The sequence below is a fragment of the Rutilus rutilus genome (assembly GCF_951802725.1).
Source record: "Rutilus rutilus genome assembly, chromosome: 18".
Classification (NCBI taxonomy): domain Eukaryota; kingdom Metazoa; phylum Chordata; class Actinopteri; order Cypriniformes; family Leuciscidae; genus Rutilus; species Rutilus rutilus.
In genome coordinates this window covers 14,530,440-14,553,971 of record NC_140231.1, presented here as the reverse complement: position 1 = coordinate 14,553,971, position 23,532 = coordinate 14,530,440, and the positions used below count along the sequence as shown (strand labels likewise).

The 23,532-nt window shown below is 37.5% G+C and overlaps 3 protein-coding genes across 4 annotated transcripts; 2 read left to right on the top strand and 1 right to left on the bottom strand.

The window, feature by feature from the left end:
- Positions 1-498: 498 nt before the first annotated feature.
- On the top strand, positions 499-8,818 carry arl3l1 (ADP ribosylation factor like GTPase 3, like 1). Its single transcript, XM_084387342.1, has 6 exons — positions 499-721; positions 872-1,015; positions 4,112-4,228; positions 4,355-4,405; positions 6,198-6,383; positions 6,626-8,818. Exons 1-6 carry the CDS (start codon positions 704-706, stop codon positions 6,671-6,673), a joined length of 564 nt encoding a protein of 187 aa, XP_084243468.1. The 5' UTR covers positions 499-703; the 3' UTR covers positions 6,674-8,818.
- A 1,996-nt stretch (positions 8,819-10,814) lies between these two features.
- On the top strand, positions 10,815-14,301 carry LOC311276919 (myozenin-2). Of its 2 annotated transcripts, none has more exons than XM_084386933.1 (6): positions 10,815-11,058; positions 11,252-11,343; positions 11,939-12,093; positions 12,998-13,160; positions 13,248-13,431; positions 13,885-14,301. In XM_084386933.1, exons 2-6 carry the CDS (start codon positions 11,274-11,276, stop codon positions 14,066-14,068), a joined length of 756 nt encoding a protein of 251 aa, XP_084243059.1. In that variant the 5' UTR covers positions 10,815-11,058; positions 11,252-11,273; the 3' UTR covers positions 14,069-14,301. The 2 variants fall into 2 exon arrangements, with proteins under 2 accessions (XP_084243059.1, XP_084243060.1); XM_084386934.1 differs by having other exon boundaries at positions 10,988-11,058; positions 11,202-11,343.
- rbm22 (RNA binding motif protein 22) lies at positions 14,231-23,532 on the bottom strand. Its single transcript, XM_084386932.1, has 11 exons — positions 23,416-23,532; positions 22,782-22,835; positions 22,641-22,670; positions 22,075-22,207; positions 19,856-19,956; positions 19,518-19,690; positions 19,073-19,273; positions 16,091-16,255; positions 15,923-16,005; positions 15,008-15,139; positions 14,231-14,902 (listed from the first exon to the last, which is right to left on the bottom strand). The coding sequence occupies exons 1-11, from the start codon at positions 23,467-23,469 to the stop codon at positions 14,754-14,756; spliced, it is 1,275 nt and encodes a 424-aa protein (XP_084243058.1). The 5' UTR covers positions 23,470-23,532; the 3' UTR covers positions 14,231-14,753.

The window sequence follows — 23,532 nt, the reverse complement described above, 5'->3', positions numbered from 1 at the left end:
GGAAACTTAAGACACAAAAATGGCATTAAATAACCTTTACACTAGTGTATTCGTAAGAATGGCAAGCTAATTGCCTTAGCTATAAATGTCAAGTGACATAACACTGATTGGCTGATAACATCATGAAGACACTCAAAAGTCTGAAACTCTTCACTAGCATCTGTCCTGAGTTATTTGCAAAAAGACAATAGACATAAAAAATAAGTCAGATTTACTTTATTATCTGCATCTTAAAACTGTTCCCTTATCTCACATTATAGCCTGTAGAACCCTAATTTCAACAGGGGGGAGCAACATACTGAAGACAAGAAGGGAGCAAAGAGAGTCTCAGAGGCCTATCCTAAAGCAGGTGGTGGTTAAGGATAATCCAGGTAAGTCTTTAATGCTGGAGATGTGCTGGAGGAGACGAGTGGAGGGGTGGCGGGCGGAGAGATTGCTAATTGTGTCCTACTAATCCAACCCCTCCCCCATCTTCACCCACCTCCACATCATCCCGTCACATATGAGGAAGGCCAGGAACGTAGAGAAACAAAGGTACTGCACACTTCGAAGTGAAGAACACGTATTCTGAGGGAAGAGGACTCAAGAAACAGTGGACCAATAAGAAAACATCAACGCTTACCTGGATATATCCCACATAGAATGTAGCTACACCTTTTCATCTCTTTCTGCATCCTCTTCCAACCACGAAATTCACGGCACTATGGGAGAAGTCCAAAAGGTAAATGTTTCGATCTGCTTGAAGGGCCTATTTAGAAATTCTTTCGAACAAAGAATAGGTTATGAATGTTATACACATCATTCTGATGGATTTACCTGAAACTTAAAATGAAACTATCAGATATTTTAGGCACAAATGTTTGTTTTCAAGGGTTTGTTTTCAGTCATTGAGAAGTTAAAGGGCACTACAGAGCAAGAGCTTCGGATAGTCCTTCTCGGTCTGGATAATGCCGGAAAAACCACTTTGTTAAAACAACTTGCCTCCGAAGATGTGAACACCATCACCCCGACTCAGGTGAGAAGGGCAGCTTTGAGGGGCTTTCAAAGCTTTGGATTTTTTACACTTTCTTAATATGCTAGATCAAAAAAAGTCTTACAACCTTTGACAATTAAGACACATGTGGTTATGAAAGCAGCGACAGCCCTGTGCGTTTACTGCTTATCAAACTATTAAAGGATGTGTTATGACTTGCAAACCATGAGTAATTCAGACTAATTTGTTGAGGTGTGAAGTTATTAATGAGGCAGGCTAACACATTTATTGTGCTTTTTTAGTGTTTAACAAATCCAGCAGAAATATTTTCAAAGCCTTTGACAGTTACGCTTCAGTTCAAATACGACAGTGAATTGGAAATGTTCATTCTAAAGTAATTCTTTGCCTAATGAATAAAACCAATGTGTATCTTTAGCTGCATCTTGGATAACACTAGACTGTAAAACCAAAATGGAGGAATCAGGTTAATCAGTAATAAAGAGGGCAGACTGTGGACAAATACTCCTGTAAAAAAAACCCTTCAAAGGTCTTTGACAATGGGGGTAACTTTTTGGTGGTTTAAGAAATGTGTGATTATGTAAATGAGTATACAGTGTGTGTGTGTGTGTGTGCGTGTGTGTGTATCTATATATATATATATACACACACACACACACTATATATATATATATATATATATATATATACATACACTGTTTAGAAATAAACTGACCATTATGAGAACAATGTACAATTTTTACAATTGCGAGATATAACATCACAACACAGACGTATCAAGTTAAATAGTGAGATTTAAAATCACAATTATGAAAAATAGTCTCATTTACCTTTGTTTTAGTCTAGGGTGCAAACAGACTTCCATTAAGAAAATATTATACAAGTTCTTATATACTATTGCTAATAATTGTTAGTAGTATTAAAATGTAAAAAAAAAAAAATGTATATAATTAATTAATTAGTAAATCATTAAATCCCTGGCAAAACACACAATAATATAATAAATATTTGCAATTTATCATTTGTAGAAAATGTATTTTGTCAGAATACACCGCTTCATTTAACACTATTGTTTTAGTCTGAGGTAAAAAAAAAACACTTTCATTTAGAAACTATGTACTAATTTAACCTTCACGAGTTTAACTGATGGCTAAATGTCAGTTGTTTCAGTTGTCATAAAAAAAAACCAATCTTGCCCTTTGTTCCCCTATATAGATATATGTGGTTCAACAATTGTGTGTCTTGTATAATACAACACTGCCGCATGACGAAAGCGACCCACTAGATGTTGAGGTCTACCTACAACCCTCAGAAACAAAACAAAAAAAACACCCATACAACTCCTGCTATAGGAAACCATTTGAAGGTGGTGACTGTCCTAGAAAGAACTACTATGCAAATACATGGTATGAATAGACATGATGGCATCTCAAACTTCCAAGAAAGTTTCAGTTAATAGGATCAAATGTGATCAGTCTGGTTTACTGTTGAGGGGTCAGAGACAGAGCATGCCATGACTGTGTGTATTAGTGCTGGTTATTCAAATGAAATCAGCCATAGAGCATCCATCTGACGTAAAAAAGAATTAATGTCAATTAGAATTTTTTTACTTTTATCTACCATTGACTGACAGTATTGTCAATCAGTGAATTTGTACAGTGGATGCAATTGATGGCTGTTAACACAACATTCAGCATGGATTATTTTGGACTCCGCTGTGCACAGCTTGATAACAGTTAAGATGTTGGCACACTGTTGCTTGATTACTTAAAATATCTTGGGACCTGAGTAATGTGAGACTATTTGCTGTTCAGCACGAGTTTTGTTAACAGCTATTATATGTTGCAGCCAGTTAAAGCTGTAAATAGCCGAGGCCTGTGGGGAGAGAAGATCCTCTCTAAGAATAGCACCATAACAGTGTCTTTAATCCCACGGTTAAAGATTACTTAACCATAAAGTCTCAGTAGTTGGAGGCTGCTTAAGGGCAGGATAAATTTAGACTAGGAGTTTAAATACATCGTGCCTTTATCTATGGCCTTATGATTTTGGCCCAATCAAACCAAAGAGTTTATTGACTAAGAAAGTCCCACATAAGGAAGCCAATTTCTGCCTCAAAGTAAAACATGAGAAGTTAAATGTTAGATTATTTCGGATAAGTATTTAAGTAATAAGTAATTACTTTGTCACAGCTAAAAAAAAATAAGTATGAATGAGTGTGGTATGAACGTAATCTGGACATCCGCCTTGTTGTCATTATCATGTGACCTACCGGCGTCAGTTACGTCGCTTCAGTGCCATTCACAAATCCTCTCCCGTGGCCTAATGGGATAGTAAAGTTTCCATCAAATGCACACTTCAGAATCTTCCCAGAATTAGTAGGTCATCCAGGTACTTTTAGCTATGAGTACTGTCTGTGAATCTTTTGTCACATACTGTTTTTCGCCTAGGATTTCGCCTTTGATTTCGGATGCAGACTCTTACTTCAGGAATAACAAATTTAAAAAGATACACAAATGTGATGTTTATCTTTATAATTTTTGCTTATTAGTGTGGTTGAATTGGACCATTGGAGGTCAGCAGCAGATGCCGTAGTGAATTAAATGAGTGAGATTAAATACATAAAGTATATTTGTGTGCATTACTTACTTTATAGTTGCTTGAAAAAGTAATCTGATTACGTAACTAGTGTTACTTGTAATGTATCACCCTCACAGTTGTGGGATATAGTCACATTATGAATGTATGCCAATGTGAGATATATGAAGTCATGATTGCGAGATTTAAAGTCACAAGTTTGAGATGTAAATTATTATTGTGTGATATATTAATTCATAATTGTGAGATTTAAAGTCACATTTGGAAAATGTCATTTATAATGTGAAATAAAGTCACAATTGTGATGTACAATCATTTTCAAGCGCCATTGTGAGATGTACCCCCGGTTTCACAGCTAGTCCTGGACTAAAATGCATGTTTGAGCTGTTTGAACTGAAATCAAGGCCATAAATTCATAATTGTGAGATTTTAATTCACAATTGTGATATAAAGTCACACTGACTGACAGAAAATCTACAAAACATGTCTCCACAGCTTTATCATGTGCTAATTTGGCTATTTCAGGGTTTCAACATAAAAAGTGTGTGCTGTGATAGCATGAAGCTGAATGTGTGGGACATCGGAGGACAGAGGAAGATTCGACCATTCTGGAAAAAGTACCTGGAGAACACCGATTTATTGGTATGACAGCAATGCTCAAGGGGGAAATTCTCAAGTTAGCATGTTGTGAGAGTATTTACTGTCTATTTTGTGAATCAGTCAAAAAATATTTTTCTCATTCTTTTTTTTTCTTCTTCTTTTTTTTAGATCTACGTGATTGACAGCGCAGACAAAAAGAGATTTGAGGAAACAGGACTGGTAAGACTAGACAGAATCAATCTGTGACAATCACAGCTTCTCATTTTCTTCCTGAAAAGCATTTTATCTAATATATTTATACGTCAAGCATTTTGCCCCAAATTTTGTTTACTTGTAATGTGCATAGGCTGGATATGTTTTGTCTCGAGGCTCAATTGAAGCAGCCGTCAGCACAAATAAAATAAAAAGAGATCCTATATGGGTTACTCCTAAATAAGATTAACCTTTCTGTCCGTTAAGACAATTTTCCAGAAGAAATGTTTTCAATACAATCTTTCTAGTTTCAAACAATACATGTTAATGGCTTTAAACTTTTTATTGTGTATCCTTAATTAGTTCTTCATTTTGAAGAGTGATGAAATGCCAGTTATTTGCCAGCGTTGCATTATTTTGGGCTTGACCACTAACAAGAGTTTAACTTCCCATCTATAAAAAATATACCTCAAGTGTTACAATCAGGGGAATTTTACATCGCTCTTGCGATTCAAAATATAATTAATTTGGCATTGTGTAAACAACAACAAGCATTACAGAGAACAATGTATTTGGTAATGGTGGAAATGAGAAGAGAAATATGAACACATTTGTATCATGCCAGGCAGTCTGAAGTTTAAAATGTTTATTTTAAGATAAACTATTAATATTATAATATATTAAATATAGTTTGAAGAATCTGAATTTAACCCTTAAACGCATACCTCTGGTCTTTAGAGACCCGGGACGTCATTCACTACCCTCCTCCACATTCATTTTTTAAAAATCAACCTTCTTAGTATTCCTCGATCAATTCATTATTATCAATATAACAAGATTTTATAATAACAAAATTGTAAAAGAATGCCTGTTTTCCCATTAATTTTTTGTAAAGACTGTATAGGGTTGCTAACAACCCGAGGTGTGTAACAGTGTAAGTATATTTTTACTGCACAACAATAATTGAATCTTTGATGACTAAATAAGTGCAATTCACCTTTATTCCACAAGGTGGCAATGTCTGATACACAATGATTTGTTTCAATGATACACAAACAATTTACTGCAGGCAGAAAACAACAGAATAGGAAGAATCATCAGCAAAACTTGAAATGGCTCAGCGATTTACTGCAGAGCAAGAACTGAACACATTCATATATTAGTGGATCTGGTGAAGAAGCTGTCAGCGATCAAAATATTGCTTTTGAAAATGATAGTTTGAGATTGCTAATTTAAGCCAGATGCTGAATGTACTGGGAAATGAGCTCTGATGAGAACAGTGATGATGGTATAAAACATCTGCTCAAACTGAACACTTCCAAGCTCCATTAGGTAACAAAATATGCTTTATTTTATCCTTCTGTAATTGTTACTCTATTATCAGGAAAGTTTTATATTATCACGACAGGTAGAGATCCATTCGTGTTAGATATAGATCTGTGTCTCTAAAGACCCGAATATGTAATAATGATTGGTGAAACATTCATGCGTTTAAGGGTTAAGATTCCAGGTAGCAAAAGGTCCTCACTCCTACAATGATCAAAATTCACTGCACTATGTACCACTCTGATGATGAATACAGTGTCTTTTCCAGTTTGTACATTAGGGATCCTACAGCTCAACTGATAAGTCTAAGTGTTAGCAATGCCATGATCTTTGGTTCAGTCCTTAGAGGACACACAAAAAATCTATAATGTGAATACGCTGTAAGTGTAAATCACTCTGGATTAAAGCATATACAAATAGTACATGAATTGGGATTGACCGTATGCTAACCTCTATTTGGTGCTGACTCCTCTGTGTTGACCTTCTTCCACAGGAGCTGTCGGAGCTCACCGATGAGGAGAACCTGAGGGGTGTGCCATTGCTCATCTTTGCCAATAAACAGGACCTGGCCACAGCTTCCCCTGCCAGTGAGATCGCAGAAGGCCTCAACCTGCACACATACCGGGACCGAGAGTGGCAGATCCAGGCCTGTTCTGCCGTATCTGGGGAAGGTGTACAGGTTTGTAAAGTGAATTTTAATTTGTATCAGCTTTTTAATAAAACCTTTGACATATATATATATATATATATATATATATATGTGTGTGTGTGTGTATATATATATATGTATGTATGTATGTATATATATATGTATATATGTGTGTGCGTGTGTGTGTGTGTGTGTATAATTTCTTTCTTTTTTTCTTATCTTTTTTTTATGATACCCATGATTAGTAATTAATTCATTATTTTGTCTTTCAGGATGGCATGAACTGGATCAGCAACAATATTGTAAATAAGAAGAAATGAATCTGCTTCCTCCCAAGTGTTATTTTGTACAATTGCTCTAATACTTCTGTTGATCTAAACCACATGTAAAATATTTACTTTTTGTAATACAAAGTTCTGTCATGAAACTCTAGATGGTGCAGGCTGACAGGCCCTTAACTCAATTTGGTAGCGATAGCATCGTTATCTACATAGCGCAGCTGATTGGTTGCTGTTGCATCAGTGGTCAAAGAGCTTGCCGCTCAACATACAAATACTGGTAGTGTTGCTGTTAGCAGTTTGCAGCGCGCTTCCAGAAACCCTCCTCCTTCCCCAGCTCCACCTGTATAGATCTGCTACAGGGGGTTATTTCATGTATGTTACATGTGCAGCGACAGCAATGTCTGTGAATGTATTAGCAGTAGCAAGTCTCGGTACTTGCTCTGCAGCAGTGTAGATCTGTTCCGCCGAGACCAAATGCATTAAAGCAGAACTCGGTAACTCTAGCGAACTCTACTCACTTCTTCGCTGATTTCCCTTTTGTTGTTGCATGTTTTCCCCAGGAGCTCCCCCTACAGCTTTGGGGGGGCATATATTTCACAACACGGTCGTAAAAAACTCACTTGCGGCGGCCTCCTCCCCCTCTCTACCGCTGCTCATGTGCGTTTGTTTTGATCAGAGCAAGCCAACTGTATCGTGTGGAGCTATGTCTACCGAGGTGGGTAATCTGGTAATTCATCATACATGCGTGTGTTTATGTTGAATTGCCGTAAAGCAATTCGTGTTTCGCGCTCGTTCTCGTTCTCGCTTCTCACGAGACTTCCAATTTCTATCTTGCCGGGACGGTAGTCCCCAAGTTGCAAGGTTGGTTTTCCGCCTGGGAACGCTGGGGGGAGCGGGGAAAGTCACCAATATCACCAGAACAGGTTGTTTAACCATCCAAATGATTTCTAGACAGTTTTATTACGTTAAAAAAGTTACCAAGTTCTGCTTTAACACTGCCATATCCATGACCATGCCAATCTCTCCGAGAGTTGTCATGACAGAAATAATATTAATGATCTTTCTTCCCGTTTGTAAATTAGCTGCCTAAAGAGACAAAGGAAAACAACAAAACAAATCATTTTCCCCTCTCTCATCTCTTATGCTCTTACAGAGAGTTTTTGTTTGACAAGACGAGTTTCGCTATCTTTTAATCAAGATGTTGCCGTTACATTTTTGAGGGAAATGACATACCAGGGCATGAATAATGCACACAAGCAAGATTTTCAGCCTAAAATAAGGATGAGACATTCAAGTATCTATTAAAAATATATATAGTCTTCTTCCGCTGTTTTGATAGTTGTCACACCAAAGAATTATCTGAAACTGAGCAAAACTCTTGTACTTTGTAAGGTGATATGTGAAACCCATGTTTATTTGTTTTTTGTCTCAGAATGACTGGATTTGGTAGTTTCTATATGATTACCCTGTGTGGGCATAATGTGTATGATTATGTGAAATGAAATTGTGACTATTTTCTAGTCATTTAAGATTATGATTTGAATTCTAAATCAAACAAGATACTGAAGTAGTCATGTTCATTTTATCCATGTTTTCCAACCTTTTTGGAAGATCTAAAATAGATATTCAATCAATAACACAAAGCAAAAGTGCTGTTGCTCTGAATAACATGTAATCACAGCCGTGGTGATGTTGGAATCAACAATAAGATTGTGAGTGTGATAATTGCTTTTGTACAGCACATTAATAAACAGAAAGTTAATATTGAATAACTTATTTTTAACTTAACATTTTAGACACAATATTGCTAGTTGCTTTGTTTTGCTAGTCCAGGTCCACCTCTGTAGACCTGATTGGTGGAGTTATGTAGCAACAACTAGTATTAGTAACAACTTTTTTTTGCATACATGTGGCTTTGGTTGTTATTAAAGTTATAACTAAAGTTATAGATGATTTAAAATTTGTTCGTGAAAACAAATTAATACTCAGATATGAAAAACAAATTTGTGCGCGCACACAATTAGTGAATGAGATCCAGTGTCTCTAAAACTTTTTGTATGGAATTTGGCTAGACTGATATTATTCAATGCAACTTGCATATTTGATAGCACAAACAATAAAGTGCTGCAGTGATGATGGTTGTAGGCCAACCCGGAAGTTAGCATCACCCTGGTTTCTCTTGACAAAAACAATAGCATTTTTCCATTGGCTTTTAGATTATTGCAGAAAACTAGATTTGTGTCCAACAAAATTTTTATTTTGGATAATCCAGGATAATCTTCACAACTTTGAACTTAAAGCTAAAAACAATCACCAGAAATAAATAGCTAAGCGTAGATTAAACTAACTACACCCCGGTCATATGACTTCAACATCACAACCATTACGCTTCCAACTTTTTCAGTCTTAACTAAAAAAAATGTAAAACAAATTCCCCTGAAAGTTTGGATTCGAATAGTTTAGCAAGAGCTCAATCACGAGGCTGGGAAAATGGATTAATGAGTAGTTTACCTGTTCGGCGTGATGCCGTTTAATGTCGCCAACAACCTCTGTAGTTCCAATTTAGCCACTTGTTAGCAATCGCCTTTAAGACAAGTGAAAGCACAGGGGTGGATTACTTATGTGTTTTATGTTGTAGAATAAAACATGAAAATATCTTGAGCTTGCGTTAACCATACCTTATTTCAGACATTAAAGGGTTACTTCAGGATTTAGCATTAAGCTTTGTATTAGTAGAAAACCTGTAGTATTTTCGAATTACCATGCTTTCCACCCTCATATGACCCTGAGACAAGAGATTTATGTATTTTTTGTCTGGAAAAAATCCTCCGATGACGCAAAAATCGTCATTTTGCGTCATCGGAGGATTTTCTGGACAGAGGCTAAAGACTACAGCCAGTAGATGGCGTCGTTCCGCATGTTTTCAGCCCGCCCATACAGGGTGGGATCTCACTCACAGAATGTACACACAGTCAGCCTTTCTTTGGAAGTTAAGCTATCAAGCTCTTGTTCTGTGGAGAAAGCTGAATAGTAGGAGAAAGCTGAGTAAGTAACCATCCTCCTTTTCCCGGACTTGTCCGGCGGACGAGATTGTTCAAAATGTCCGGGATTCAGCTTTTGCTTTCTGCAGTCGCCATTCATTGTTTACATACATGCACACCTTTCAATCTAACTGAATTCATTCCGATTGGTGAATTTGAATGTAGTGTTTACATGAACGCTAAACAAGTGATCGGTTGATGTGCGTTTTACCATTGCTAAGAAAAATTCACGCTCCTCCGTGAGAGATGGGAGACCGGCGCGTCTCAGTAATCTCGCCACCGGCCTCGCGCCGTTCTCCCGCGGCCGTCAGCCTCGTCCTGCTCGCCACAGTAAACATGATGAATGGCGACTGTAGAACGCAAAAGCCGAATCCCGGACATTTTGGACATCTCTAAATCCCTCGCAAACTCATCACGTAGGCTAGCTTTGTTGTTTTCAACAACTGCGCACTCTTACCGATAGGCGTGGCCTCCTAAGGCAGCGAAGCAAGTGCATTCTGGGAGTTGTTGTCTTTCATCCACATAAGCCAAAAATACATTTTCTGGCTTTTCTCAGTCTAGAAAGCTCCAAATGCAAAAATTTCTTCACATTTCTTCTACTTAAATGACCTATTTTAAATACACATTCATCTTCACAGAGGTGAAGTATCCCTTTAAACCAAAAACTCTGGACAAGACTTCTGGACATAAAAACCTGTTTCTGGGTTTTGGCCTAAACATATACGTCATCCCTGCAGCAGTCTATTTAGACAAACACTAAAAAAAATGGGTCACACTTTAGATTAGGGTCCAATTCTCACCATTAACTAACTATTAACTATGACTTTTACCTCAAACTCCTAATTAGGGCTTTTTATTAGTTTATTAGTAGTTGTTAAGTTTAGGTATAGGATAGAAATTGGGTGGGATTTTTAAGGATGCAGAATATGGTCATGTAGAATAAGGTATATTAGGCCTACTAATAAAGAGCCAATATACTAGTAATATGCATGCTAATAAGCAACTAATTAATAGTGAGAATTGGACGTGTCACCAAAAAATGAAGTCCCTTCTCAGGCCCATGGCATCCCTTCAGCAAAAGGTGTTGAACCCCAGAGGCAGACAGACTTGGGCATGACTCAGAGTATTGCCTTCCTCCCCCCGGTCACTAGTCTGAACGCTTAGTGTTATGGCCAGTGGATCAAATTTTCATTAGTGTGGATGCTGAAGCTCTACCGTGCTAATCCATGCCCATTAGATACCCACTTCACTTGCTATAATAAGACAGTGATCTAACCAGGGCAAAAAAGAAGGTCCACAGTGTATCTGACACACAAGCGTTTCTACCTCGGGACAGGATTCATCATAAACTGGCATCAGAGCAAAAACAGGATTTTAAAATTGGTAAGTTTTGCTATAATGAGAGGATTCGTTTGTTCCGTGATCTATGCGACTCGGTTTAAACAAGAGTTTTCAGGCATGATTTGAGATCAAAGGAGTACATATCAATCTATCACAATGAAAGGATAAAAATCTGATTATTTTAGTGGGGAAAAATCTCAAAATAAATGATTCTTCTGGGCTGATTTTATTGAAGACTGGACACTATTAATATCATCATGCCTGTGCCATACACTGACGTATCTAAGGAGAAAGATCAACAGGAGCTGTGCTCGGACACAGATGGAGGTAAGAAAGAAAAAAAAGCTGAGTTTCTTCAAACAGCATGCCATCTCAATGGATATGACTGATTCAATGAAAGCAGCTTGAAAGAAACAGCACTATGACGTGTGGGAAAATAATCAAACCAGTCTGTAAAGTGAAAACAGAGCCAAATTTTCACTTTCTTCTCTGGCATGTCTCAACTGCTTTGACTCGGTTCCCAAAACAGTAAGGGTATTTGTAATGTAATATGACAGCCGGAGACGAAATGCTTTACTCCAAGAGATCATGACTCATCCACGCCTGATTGGGAAAGATCTGAACCCTCTTAAACAGTACAGAACAAACAGCAGGCTGAGGTTACACCCAGACGCCTGTGTCAAATTTAATGATTTAATCAGCCGCACATATTGAGCTCATGCTTGGAGTCAAGATGGTGACATTAAGCAGGAATGATTACACAGTATTAAAGCAAACCTCTGAATGTCTATGAAAAATAACGTTTTTCATTAACATTTAAATGTGATGTAATTACTAGTTTATAACATTGTTATTTCATAATGGATCATAGTTCTGTGATTAATATAAAATGCGTTTCAATATATCTGTGCATGTAAATCAGCATGTCTGAACCTGGGAAAGAAGATCAGTGTTCCTCAGGACCTGATGATGGAGGAGCTCAATCTACTGTCAAACAGAGGATCCGTTATGTTTCACGAGAGACTCAAAAGAGTGGAGAGATTCACCTTGGAGAATATAGCAAACAGACAGATCAGTGTAAGATATCTTTCTGTGTTCACAAGGTTAAAGTCAACATGAAATCAGAATTGACCCTATTTACTCAAAGGAACATTCCTGGTTCAATACTGTTTACATTTATGAATTTGGTCCCAATGTTAACCAATAGTCAAATAGCCATGTTGTTTATTTGAGTGTAATGTGAATAATCAAATATTATTCCTATGCGGATTAACTTTAAGATTGCGGCGATAATAACAAATAATATATTTGAATAAATCATGTTACATTTGGGACTATCTTGAGGGTGACCTACGTCAAAAAGCCTCCTTAAAATTTTCAGAAGGAAACTCCACAATCAACTGCACACTCACATTTAGGTCCAGCTCCATTCTGGTATGCAATGCCCACTTTTCATGATCCAATCACACCCTGCCCTATTTTCTTCTCATTGAATATCCTGTTTCACTCAGAATTGCGAGAGTTTAACTTTACAGAAGTAAAATGTGTTGTGAAAGCTATTTGAATGTCAATCCTGCTCCTGGAGGGCCAGCGTCCTGAAGAGTTTATCTCCAACCTGCTGACTGGACGTTTCTAGTTGCCCTGAAGACTTTGATTAGCAGGTTTAGGTGTTTAAACCGTTAAGGCTAAACAGGATTGGAGACCCTGAGGTAAACCAACTAGGAAATAACTGGAGGACCTCCTTCCAGCAGCATTTAGCATTTACCTCAACCAGTTAATCAAGGTCTGCAGGATGACTAGAAACTTCAAGGCAGCGGGTGTTTTGGAGCTAAAGATATTAGACACCCCTGAGGTAACTTTTAATCCCATTCTCATAAAAATAAAGGTTCTTTTTGCGTCGCTGCAAAAACCCTCTTTTAGAAACTTTATCTTTAAGAGTGAGGTTCAGAAATAATGGATGATGTTTTAACACTATGCCTAGCACTTAGAGGAAAGCCTTCAAGGTCAGAACGACAAACAAGGAGAGAAAGGCGGCGAGTACTTCACCTCTGAAATCTACATCACCCAGCCTGGAAAAAATAACCTGGTCACCGCACTCAAGAGCACAGTCGCTAAGAAAGGAAACCCGAGCGTGCTTGCACCTGGTAAATACATGAACAATGTGTATCTTTAATTCTGTAGGAGTATGTTAAGTTCAAGTTTGTACCCAAAGTCACATTTCTTTCACACAGGTTATGGGGGGCACCTGAAAGAGGTTCCTCCTGAAAAGTTCAATGTCACTGTGATCCCCAAGTCTTACCAATCACCCTGGGAGGAAAAGCTCATTGACAGAGAAACACTTCTGGCTACTATAAGTACCAGCCTTCCTGAACCACCTTACAAACTCACCCCAGCCAACTACAAATGCTTCAACAGGTACCCATTAAGCACAACTACTGGCATCCTCATTAGTAAATTCAGCATTAAGGAAATTTAAGTAAAACTTAATTCCATTTACTATCTAAACATAAGTTACTGGTCTTATTGTAAATGCTTCATGTAATAATAAAAAAAATTGGTTATTGGTTAAAATGGGTTTCAAACAGCAATAGAGTGCAAAATTGCATTCCACTTTTTTAATTGCCTTGGTTTTGAAAGTATTTCTCCCAATAATTTCTCCTCGACAAAGGTATCTTTAAAAAGTCTTTAAGAGTTATAAGCCATACGAACCAAACCAACCAGCTATGTGGAGAATCACAACATAAAAAACTTTTATTTAAAGCTGAAGTAAAAATCGGGTACAAGACTGTGCACTTAATGGCTTCTTAGCACGTCCACTCGTCTGTTAGGAAAAATCGGATTATGTTTAATCACTGTTGTTCTTTACAGAGCTCCTACGCCATTTGGTGGGACAGCAGGTACCGCGAGGACTCTGCCGCTACCTGGTTTTGAGATGCTGCAGGCTCACACAGAGCCACACCTAACCTGGGACAGGATGTGCCACCGGCCCAATTTCAACCGTACGCCACAGGGCTGGAGAACCCAGTATTTTATAGAGTCTCCGGATTTGTGAAGCTGGTGAATTTTGGCAAAATATAAGTGAGGAATACGTTTCTGAGGGATGCCTAAGACGCCACTGTGAATTGTGAGCTGAGCCATCAAATACCAATTTAACGTTTACATACATTATCTGTTAATATGCTATGATACGGTTTACATAAACATTCACACAGTATTTCAAAATGTGAAGCATCTTTAATGTAAGCACAAACAGACAAGCTGTACATTAAAAAAAGTCTTAAAACCAATTCGGGATGACACACTTCATTCTTTTTACACTCAGAGGACATGAAATGGACACTAGTGGGAACTGAAATATCAACAATGGAATATTCTAGAGGTGTAGGATAATACAGTGTCAAAAACAAAAATGAAGATGTCAGGCATTTGAAATAGTCAATAGTGCCCCCATTTGGTAATTGTTGGTCACTGCAACCAATTCTTTGCCATTTGGCCGTAGAAAAGGCATGATATCTCTTTCATCAAGGGCCATTATAAAACAAAAGCTTAAAAAGAAAAGTTCTTCTCTCGTGGTTTAAATTCTAATGTTTTCGGTATGCATTTGCATTCCATCTTACTCACTTGCTCTGAAAATGAGTGACATAAACATTCCAAAAAAATGAGAGCAGAGATGACATCACTCTGGGTTCAGTTGTTCAGTGGACCTCACTGAACAGTGAGGTAAGCTCTATGACTATCTAGGGTCCTCCATGGCGACTTGCATGAGCGCCCATCCGCTGAGGATCCTGGGATGGGTAGTGGACCTGTCCAGGGGGCCTCATGCCCATTGGAGGGGGCATTGAAGGGGCCATGGGATCCATGGTGTGGAACATAGGAGGACCAAAACCTGGAGAGAACAGATTAGGTTAATGGGGATAAGTGAAGCGCTTCATCTTGGATTACTAACAGGCCAAAAAAACAGGAAAGGGGAAGTGAGTGGGGTGAAGCTTACCAGGTGGTGGGGGCATGGCAACCCCAGGTGGAGGAGGAAGTCCCAGGTTCATGACAGCAGGGGAGCTGGTTGGAGGCAGGTTGAAGTAATTGGTGGAGGCATCTTCATCAGACACAGGGGGTGGAGGCAGAGCTGTTGAAAAGATATACGAGAAAGGAAAAATTCACACACTGCTTCAACTTACGCAATATACGTAATTATATTTAATAATAATTAAAATACGTAATATAATATTAATATAAAATACATAATATTAAAAAAAAAACACCCCCAATTTATTTTGGAATAATCTTAAAAGTACAATTTAATTTACTAGTGTGACAAGTCAAGCTAAATAAATAAAATATAATAAAATATATACTGTTCAACAATAAAAAAAAAAATGTATTTAAATAAAAATCAAAACCTTTAAGCAGTACATTTAAGCTTAGTTTTATTTTAATTTTAATTTTAATTACTAAATCACTGTAAATTTAAATTTACTAGTGTGAGAGGTCAAGCTCCAAAATAAATAAATATTTAAAAGCAATCCATACAATTCTCAATAAGTAAATCAATTAATTTAACAAATAAATGTTATCAGTATTAATATTAAATTAACATTGTATTTAATTTACTAGTGAAATATCTAACTAAAATTTTTTTTTTAAATAATAATATTTAAAAGCAATCCATTCAATTCATCATAAATAAATGGATAAAAATAAAATACATTTAATCATACTTTTATTTTAATTTATTATTAAATTATCATTGTACATTTATTTAATTTACTAGAGTGACTGACAGGTCAAGCTCCAAAAATAAATCAAATAAATGAATTAATAACATGCATACATTTCAGTCAGAATCACTGACAAACTCATATTATTTTACTAAAACAAACATGTATGCATGAGAGACTTTAACACATACCACCAGGGAGCCCTGGCACTGGCTCCAGATGGATTCCACTCTCCGTCACCCCATCCTTCTCTTTCCCTCGAGCCGCCTGTGACCTAAAGACACACAGCAACATTCAGTACCGCTACCACATACATGAGACTGGGTGATTTTCAAGTTATTGCACCCTCAGTCACCGACCTGCCCCATTTAACATTGAGCCGGCGTCCATTAATGATGAGTTTATTAAAGGACTTCTCTGCAGCCGTCTCTGCGGCCTGCCGTGTGGCGAACTGGATGAAAGCACACTGCTGCCTTTGAACAATGGTGATGGTACGAATCTCCCCAAACTGGTAGAAGTGATTCCTTTGTGGAAAAAAGAAAACTGGAATCTTTAATCAAGAAATGACACAGAAGAGAAAAAGGATAGGATTTTTTGGCCTCAATATAATATAAAATATAAAATAAAACAGGCTACAGCACATTAATAAAATAATAATACTCTTTAAAATGGTTCCTAAATAAATTACATTTTGTTCAATTCCCTGTGGTGAAAATCAAGCTTTTGTGTTTTGTTGCAATGTTGTTTATATGTCTATGTGGTGTTTTTAATCTGCTTAAAGACAAACCATGTGCAAATTCATTCAAAGTCAACACCATTGCGGAGTATTATCATACACCATACAAAAATACAAAATATAGTACACCACATTTTCTCCTTAAAACTGCAGTGAAAAAAAGAGTGTCACAAAAACACGGTTTGAAGTCGCTGGTGTTTCTGATGTCTCAAACTACCTTGTAACCAATCACATCAACATATGATTGTCAACGAGTGGATCTCTGAGCTGGTGTGAGTGAGTGGAGGCGGGGCTCATTTACATATTCATAGAACCAAGTACACTAAATTAGGCAAGGGTGTAGTTACATTCAAGCTATTTTAAGGCATTAATAATTTTTGTTTTAAGGAAAAAAACATTTAAATATGTAATTTTGGTGATCAAAGATAAGTTTTTAGGGATAAAATTGACAACGAGGACTTTATTTTACAATTATTCATGCAGCTTTAGATTGATCATGTGGGACACGATATATAAACATTAACTTTTTTAAAATTCATGGTAACACTATTTTGATGGTCCCAAAACTTTGCAACTACATGTCAATGAACTCCCATTAGAGTATTAGTAGACTGTCTGCTTAATATCTGCTAACTCTTTATTGTGATGGTCCTCCAACAGACAGTCTACTGACTTATAGTGTAGTTTTGCAAGTACGTCAACTTATTCTAACCCTTATCCTACCAGTCTGCTCTAATGAGAGTTAGTAGACATGTAGGTGCAACGTCACTTATAGTCAACAGAATGTGTTAAAGGTAACATCAAAATAAAGTGAAACTAAATTCATGTCACCAATGGGCCACTTAATATTAACTTATAAAGGCAAAACAAATATCATTAAAAACTTGAAAGGGAGATACTTTCTGTATGCTGATTAAGATTGCATTTTATTTTACGGTGTTTGGTGTTTTTAGCCCCCAACAGCGCCTTCCAGGCAGCGAGGGGATGGGTAGGTTTAAGGTTGAGGTTAGGGTTAGCTGCCTGAAAGGAGCCATTGGGGGCTAAAAACACCAGAGCTTATTTTACAGTCAATGTACAGATAATAATAGCAATAACTGGGTAACAACTAGGTACTAACCCTGAACCTAACCTTAACCCATGTAGTTACCTTATATTACAGGGCTCCAGACTAACTTTTTGCCTTGGTTGCACTGGTGCGCCTAACTTTTTTATTTAGGTGCACCAGCACAAAATTTGGGTGCACCCAAATTTTTCCTCGGATGTATCACCTTTAACGCCACAATTTTAAGGTCACCTTTTTATCACGCTCTACACACATTCATATATATTATGTAAATGAATTTAAACAAGAAGGTGTAGGTAAAAACTTTTATTTATTTTTTGAAGCACAATTATTAACGGTATTCCTACTCTTACCGATACTGCTTATCGATACAGTACTTTAACTGTATTCTTATGGTTCTTTTTGTTTTATATATAATAAACAAAGATAAACAATAGATAAACAAAAGATAAACAATTAAACAAAGATACACTTTATATAGGCCTACACAGTGCTTTAATTTCAGGAAGGCCTACTACTGTTCAGGCATGGTCTAAAAAGAAATCTAATAAAGTAATAAAATGTAAAATAACACTGTAAAATTTATCATAAATAGATTAATGCTTATCAAAGCTGAAGTTATTCTTTCGAGAGCTGTGAGTGATTTTTCTCTTGTTGTTTGATTTGCAGTAATGGCGCAATCGTCAGCATGTTTATTAGACTGCGGCCCCTTTAAGACCGGGTGCAGATCTAATAGGCTATGATGCACCATATTCTCCCAACTATTTCCATAACTACGTCCATTTAAGACATAAACTGTTTTTAGTGAATCTCAAAGCCGGTAATTTTGACACGCTTTTGTGTACAATTGATCGTTTAGACGCGCACAATCTGCACATGAAACCGAAAGTATAATTTGCTTGTCTCGGACTGTTTCGGAGCGCGCGCCGCCATGCGAACAACATCTCTTGCGCAGATTTTTGTGTTTTTAATAGCTCTTTCAATTATTAAACGCATCCCGCAATTTAGCAACAGTAGCTAGACTGCATTTACAACAATCACCGATCGTGCTGATTCTGAATCTGAGTTTTAGGGAGAAATGACAGCGTAATGCTGCGAAGGGAAGAAGTTGCGCGTAGATAGTTTTTAATGGTTTTACCTCAATATATTATTTTTTATAATCTTTGGAAGCCGAAATTTAAAATAAAATCAGACTAATATAACAGACCTTAAGTGTAACCAGGCTACGTTTGAATGTTTAATTCTGTCCTCCGTCGTCACTCATTAAGCAGGGCTGTCGTGTTGTGCGAGCTGTGGCATCGCGTGAGAGAAGAGTGTGAGTTCCGTCAAAGAAGAACAAACGCCAACAAACGTTCGTGCAGAGGCAGCGGATGCGAGGACGTTAGGTGCACCGGTGCGACCTAGGAAAAATGTTAGTCGCACACTTACAAAATTTGGTCGCATATGCGTCCATGGGCAAGTTGCGTGTCCATGGGCAAGTCCATGGGCAAGTTGCGTGTCAACTAACCAAATATAGCTTTAAGAGCTCTAAAGTGCACTTACCTGAGCTCAGAATCTGTAACGTTTTCTCCCAGCCCCCCAATATAGAGCGTGGTGATGGACTTGTCCTCAGGTACGTCCAGTCTGGGCATAGTGGAGGCCCGCTTCAAGAGTTTATCAGCCACAGGATCATTAATGCCATAGTAACGGTCCTTAATGTTCTGATCAGCCAGCGGGTCATCTGGATCGGTGGGCTTTTCATGCCTGTGATATCAAAGCAATGCATTTCATCACAAATGTAATCAAAATTCATAATTGCTAATACAATAATTCACACCTTAAGCATATTTAATTAAAAAGCCACTCGAAAAAAAATGGACGAGTTTATCAAGCAAGCAATCTGATCCAAAAGACATGAAAATCATGACCAACACTGGGTGTTTTCAGACAATGGAGACCTTTGCGTCGTCATTTTACACCGATAAAAGACTGTTAAGGTGTTGCTCACCTGTACGGACACTCTTCCCCTCTCTTACACTCCCCTTTCACCCAAAAGGAACAGATGTGAGGTCTGTTCCTCTTGTAGTACGGTGTGGTACGAGCCAGTTTCAGCAGCATATCGCTGCTGCTCGGTGCCTTCCCAAGCAGCCCCACGGGTCTCGTGCCATCAGAGTTAGCGATCTACACACCAAAACATTACAATTATTTGACCCACAGACACTAAGAAGTATTTTCATTCACTATGCTATGTTATCATGTGGAAATCCTTAAAGATTTCTTTGATGTGCCAATGCAGACAGACGTCACAAAACACATGAATAAACGTGTAATATAAGGAAAATGTACCTCTCTCTCCATATTCTGAGTGTAATACTCCTTATTCACGTCCGATCTCGGTACTTCATCTTTAACGGACAGCCCAGTGTCACGAACCTGAATGGGCAAGCCTGTCCAAAGCAGAAAAATTATCTTGATTATTTAGGAATCTTTACAATACTATAATAATATTAAAACTCAAAATTGACTTTTTATCTCAATGACTTTTAAGCTTTAACTTTAAGTCATTATTTAGAATTTTTTTTTTTAAAGTGATGATAATTTTGACTATGAAGACATAATTTCAACTTGCCGGAGCATGACTTTTTTTTCTTATGTGGAAAAGTCTACCATGCTGCTTTCTCACTAAAAGTTCACAATGTGCAATGATGTGAAGCTACCAGCAAAAATATTTCTATACTAAAAGGTATAGAAATTTGTCAACAAGTGTTGTCAAAAATATATATTTTTCGATACAATTCTAAATATTGGAAATGGTTTTAGTTTTCCTCAGTATAACAGCTGTACCTCCTCACTAGCTATGTTTCCATCCACCTATTTTTATGCTAATTTTGGAATATTGCATTAAAAAAAGTTGGTTGGAAATGCCAAGATGCGCATAAATTCTAAAAATGTGCATAAACAAAACGTACACGCTCAATTGAGGTGGACACATTTTTTATCCGGTAAAATGACATCTACCAAATAAATCCCTCGACGTGCAACAAAAACTCACATGACTTTGCCTAAACAGTGGATGTGATTGGATAACCTGGCCTTCATGGCACAGCATCTCAAATGTTGGTTTGATTATTCTGAAATGCTTGAGCCAAACTCTGTCATCGAAATGATTTGGTATAATGACCTCGTGTAATGAGAAGTGTCTCGCATGATTGCGTTCCCAAACACTAGGCATCCAACTCAAGATAACATGACAGTGTTTGTTGTGTTTCGTCTCTGAGACTCAGTTGTGATGTAGGAAAATGAAGCCACAGTGACTTTCATTTTTGTTACAGATAATGGTCTCTTGAACACATGGAATAGAAACACTGCTCTATTCACAATTGTTTTACATGGTATTCCAACTTTGAATGGAAACAGTTACTGTGATAACACGCATCTAGCTCATGAGCCAGTGCTTTCAGCATCTCAGAGTGCATTCTCAATCTCTGCATGTGCTGTGAGTTTAAAGGGATACTCCACTTTTTTTGGAAATAGGCTCATTTTACAACTCCCCCAGAATTAAACAGTTGAGTTTTACCGTTTTCGAATCCATTCAGCCGAACTCCGGGTCTGGCGGTGGTCACTTTTAGCATAGCTTAGCATATATCATTGAATCGGACAAGACCATTAGCATCTCTCTCAAAAAAACGACCAAAGAGTCTTGATATTTTTCCTATTTAAAACTTGACTCTTCTGTAGTTACATCGTGTACTACTAAGACCGACGGAAAATGAAAAGTTGCAATTTTCTAGGCTGATATGGCTTAGGAACTATACTCTCATTCCTGCGTAATAACCAAGAAACTTTGCTGCCGTACCATGGGTATAGCAGGCGTAATGATATGACGCAGCGCCTGAAAATAGTCCCCAGCTCGGTAACTTCCAACGTGACCGGGACTAAGTTTGTGTAGTTTCAGCCGGCAAGCAGGTTGTCACGTTGGTTATGTTGACGGAAGTTAGCCTATTTTCAGGCGCAGGAATGAGAGTATAGTTCCTAGCCATATCAGCCTAGAAAATCGCAACTTTACATTTTCCGTCTGTCTTAGTACACGATGTAACTACAGAAGAGTCAAGTTTTAAATAGTAAAAATATCGAAACTCTTTGGTCATTTTTTTTTTTAGACAGATGCTAATGGTCTTGTCCGATTCAATGATCTATGCTAAGCTATGCTAAAAGTGGTACCGACAGACCCGGAGTTCGGCTGAATGGATTCCAAAACGGTAAAGCTCAACTGTTCAACTCTGGGGGAGTTGTAAAATGAGCCTATTTCCAAAAAAAGTGGAGTATCCCTTTAACATGCACTTGGGAACACAACATTCACCAGTGAACGAGCCTTTAAGGTTGTGGCAATTTTTCCAAGTGGTATCAAATAGTATTGAACATCGATTTTTAGCGGTATTGTAAGGCAAGTTAAAAATTTAGTTTTTAAGTGACCTATTCCTTAACAGATATTTACATATCCACAGTATAGCCACAAATTAGAATTTTATTAGCTGAAATTCTAAACCATAACAGTTCTGCATTACCATATTCCAGATCCAGGAGGCAGGTCTGACAGACATTCTTCATTTTACTGCAGGTCTGACACACTTCTGTCTTCTTAAAGCGCATCCTGACTCCAGGACACCAGCGGAACACCGTGAAGGGACGCGCACAGATCTAGAGGATAGGAAGAATAGAGAATAAAACAACATGCTGCACTTTCAAAATGTAGGGAAAAAAATATGGAGCATCATTTTTCAAGACCAATTTCTTTATTTATTCCAATGAAAATTCATGACTTTGTTGTGTATCATTGATTTTTGACAAATAATTCAAGCGATTGCTGGATTACTACAAGTTTCTACTTGTGTATTTGGGTACTATACGGTTATCCGGACCACACCTGACCACAACCGCTCTTGGTTGGTCGTAACCCCAGTGACGGGTAGGTTTAGGGGCGGGGTTGGGGTAGGTCATCACATGTGGTCCGGATAACCCTATAGTACCTAAATTTGAATTAATATATTAGTAAATAGAAACGTTCTGAGATGACTGTGGGAACACTGTCAGGAGCACATGTAGCATTTTGTGAGGATGAAAGCAGTAGTACCTTGCATTCCTTGCCAAATTTCTCTTTGGTCTGTTAAAAGAAATACATGTACAAAGTGAAAATGTGTTTAAATACAAACTAATACAACTATCATTGAATATACTAATAATTAACACATGAAACTGCACTAACTCTACTTACCATGCGGATATAAGGGTTTTCTCCCAAGCATGTTTGACAGAGGATGGGAAAATCCTGTTCAAATAAGTACAATTCAACAATTAGATAAATAAACTTATACGTTTTGAACTACTGTTATTATATACACATACACACACAACCATAGTTCAAAACAAAGTGCATCCAATATAGGATTTAACTGTAAACGTTATGAGCCAACAATATCACTATTATACATACTTAACTGCACACTTATAACTACTTAACTGTTAATGGTGATGTATAAACTCATTTGTTAACAGAACACTTTTCATTTTTAACGCATATAATAAGCCTTTCTCGTCATTTTACTTTCAATGAGAGGTTTATTTGCGTCTATACAATATCAGTTACAAAACAGTGACAGAAGAGAGGATGTTCACACTATTCTGTTAGCAAACACCGGTGATTCGTTGACGGTTTACAGTAAATGTATATAAAAACATTTTGACTATCGATAAGAATGGGGTTTCATTAGCCAAAAGCTAAGACACTACTACAGAAGGGGATCCTATTAGGAAAGGCTTTGATTTGGCGAGCTCAAAATAAAGAACGTAAATGCACCAGTCGCAACATGTAATACTTGTTAAATCTTCTTAAAATATTTTCTACTCACCGAATCCTCCCAGTTTTGCCTGTTGTAAGTGTTGGATCCTAACGACGTCGCCATTGCTACAGGCTAGCGCGAACGGAATCTTTACCTACAATGCTTTGCGTCTATAGGGCCGGGAGA

Bases quoted from the DNA above. Each gene is read 5' to 3' on its own strand.
- arl3l1 (XM_084387342.1), top strand. The intron at 4,229-4,354 runs GTATGACAGCAA...TCTTTTTTTTAG, and splicing joins TGGAGAACACCGATTTATTG to ATCTACGTGATTGACAGCGC. The intron at 6,384-6,625 runs GTTTGTAAAGTG...TTTGTCTTTCAG, and splicing joins TATCTGGGGAAGGTGTACAG to GATGGCATGAACTGGATCAG.
- LOC311276919 (XM_084386933.1), top strand. From the start codon at position 11,274: ATGCCTGTGCCATACACTGACGTATCTAAGGAGAAAGATCAACAGGAG. The intron at 12,094-12,997 runs GTAAGATATCTT...CACTATGCCTAG, and splicing joins TAGCAAACAGACAGATCAGT to CACTTAGAGGAAAGCCTTCA. The intron at 13,432-13,884 runs GTACCCATTAAG...TGTTCTTTACAG, and splicing joins AACTACAAATGCTTCAACAG to AGCTCCTACGCCATTTGGTG.
- rbm22 (XM_084386932.1), bottom strand. From the start codon at position 23,469: ATGGCGACGTCGTTAGGATCCAACACTTACAACAGGCAAAACTGGGAG. The intron at 22,671-22,781 runs GTAAGTAGAGTT...TTCTTTTAACAG, and splicing joins AAAACCCTTATATCCGCATG to ACCAAAGAGAAATTTGGCAA. The intron at 19,274-19,517 runs GTGAGCAACACC...TTGATATCACAG, and splicing joins GGGGAAGAGTGTCCGTACAG to GCATGAAAAGCCCACCGATC.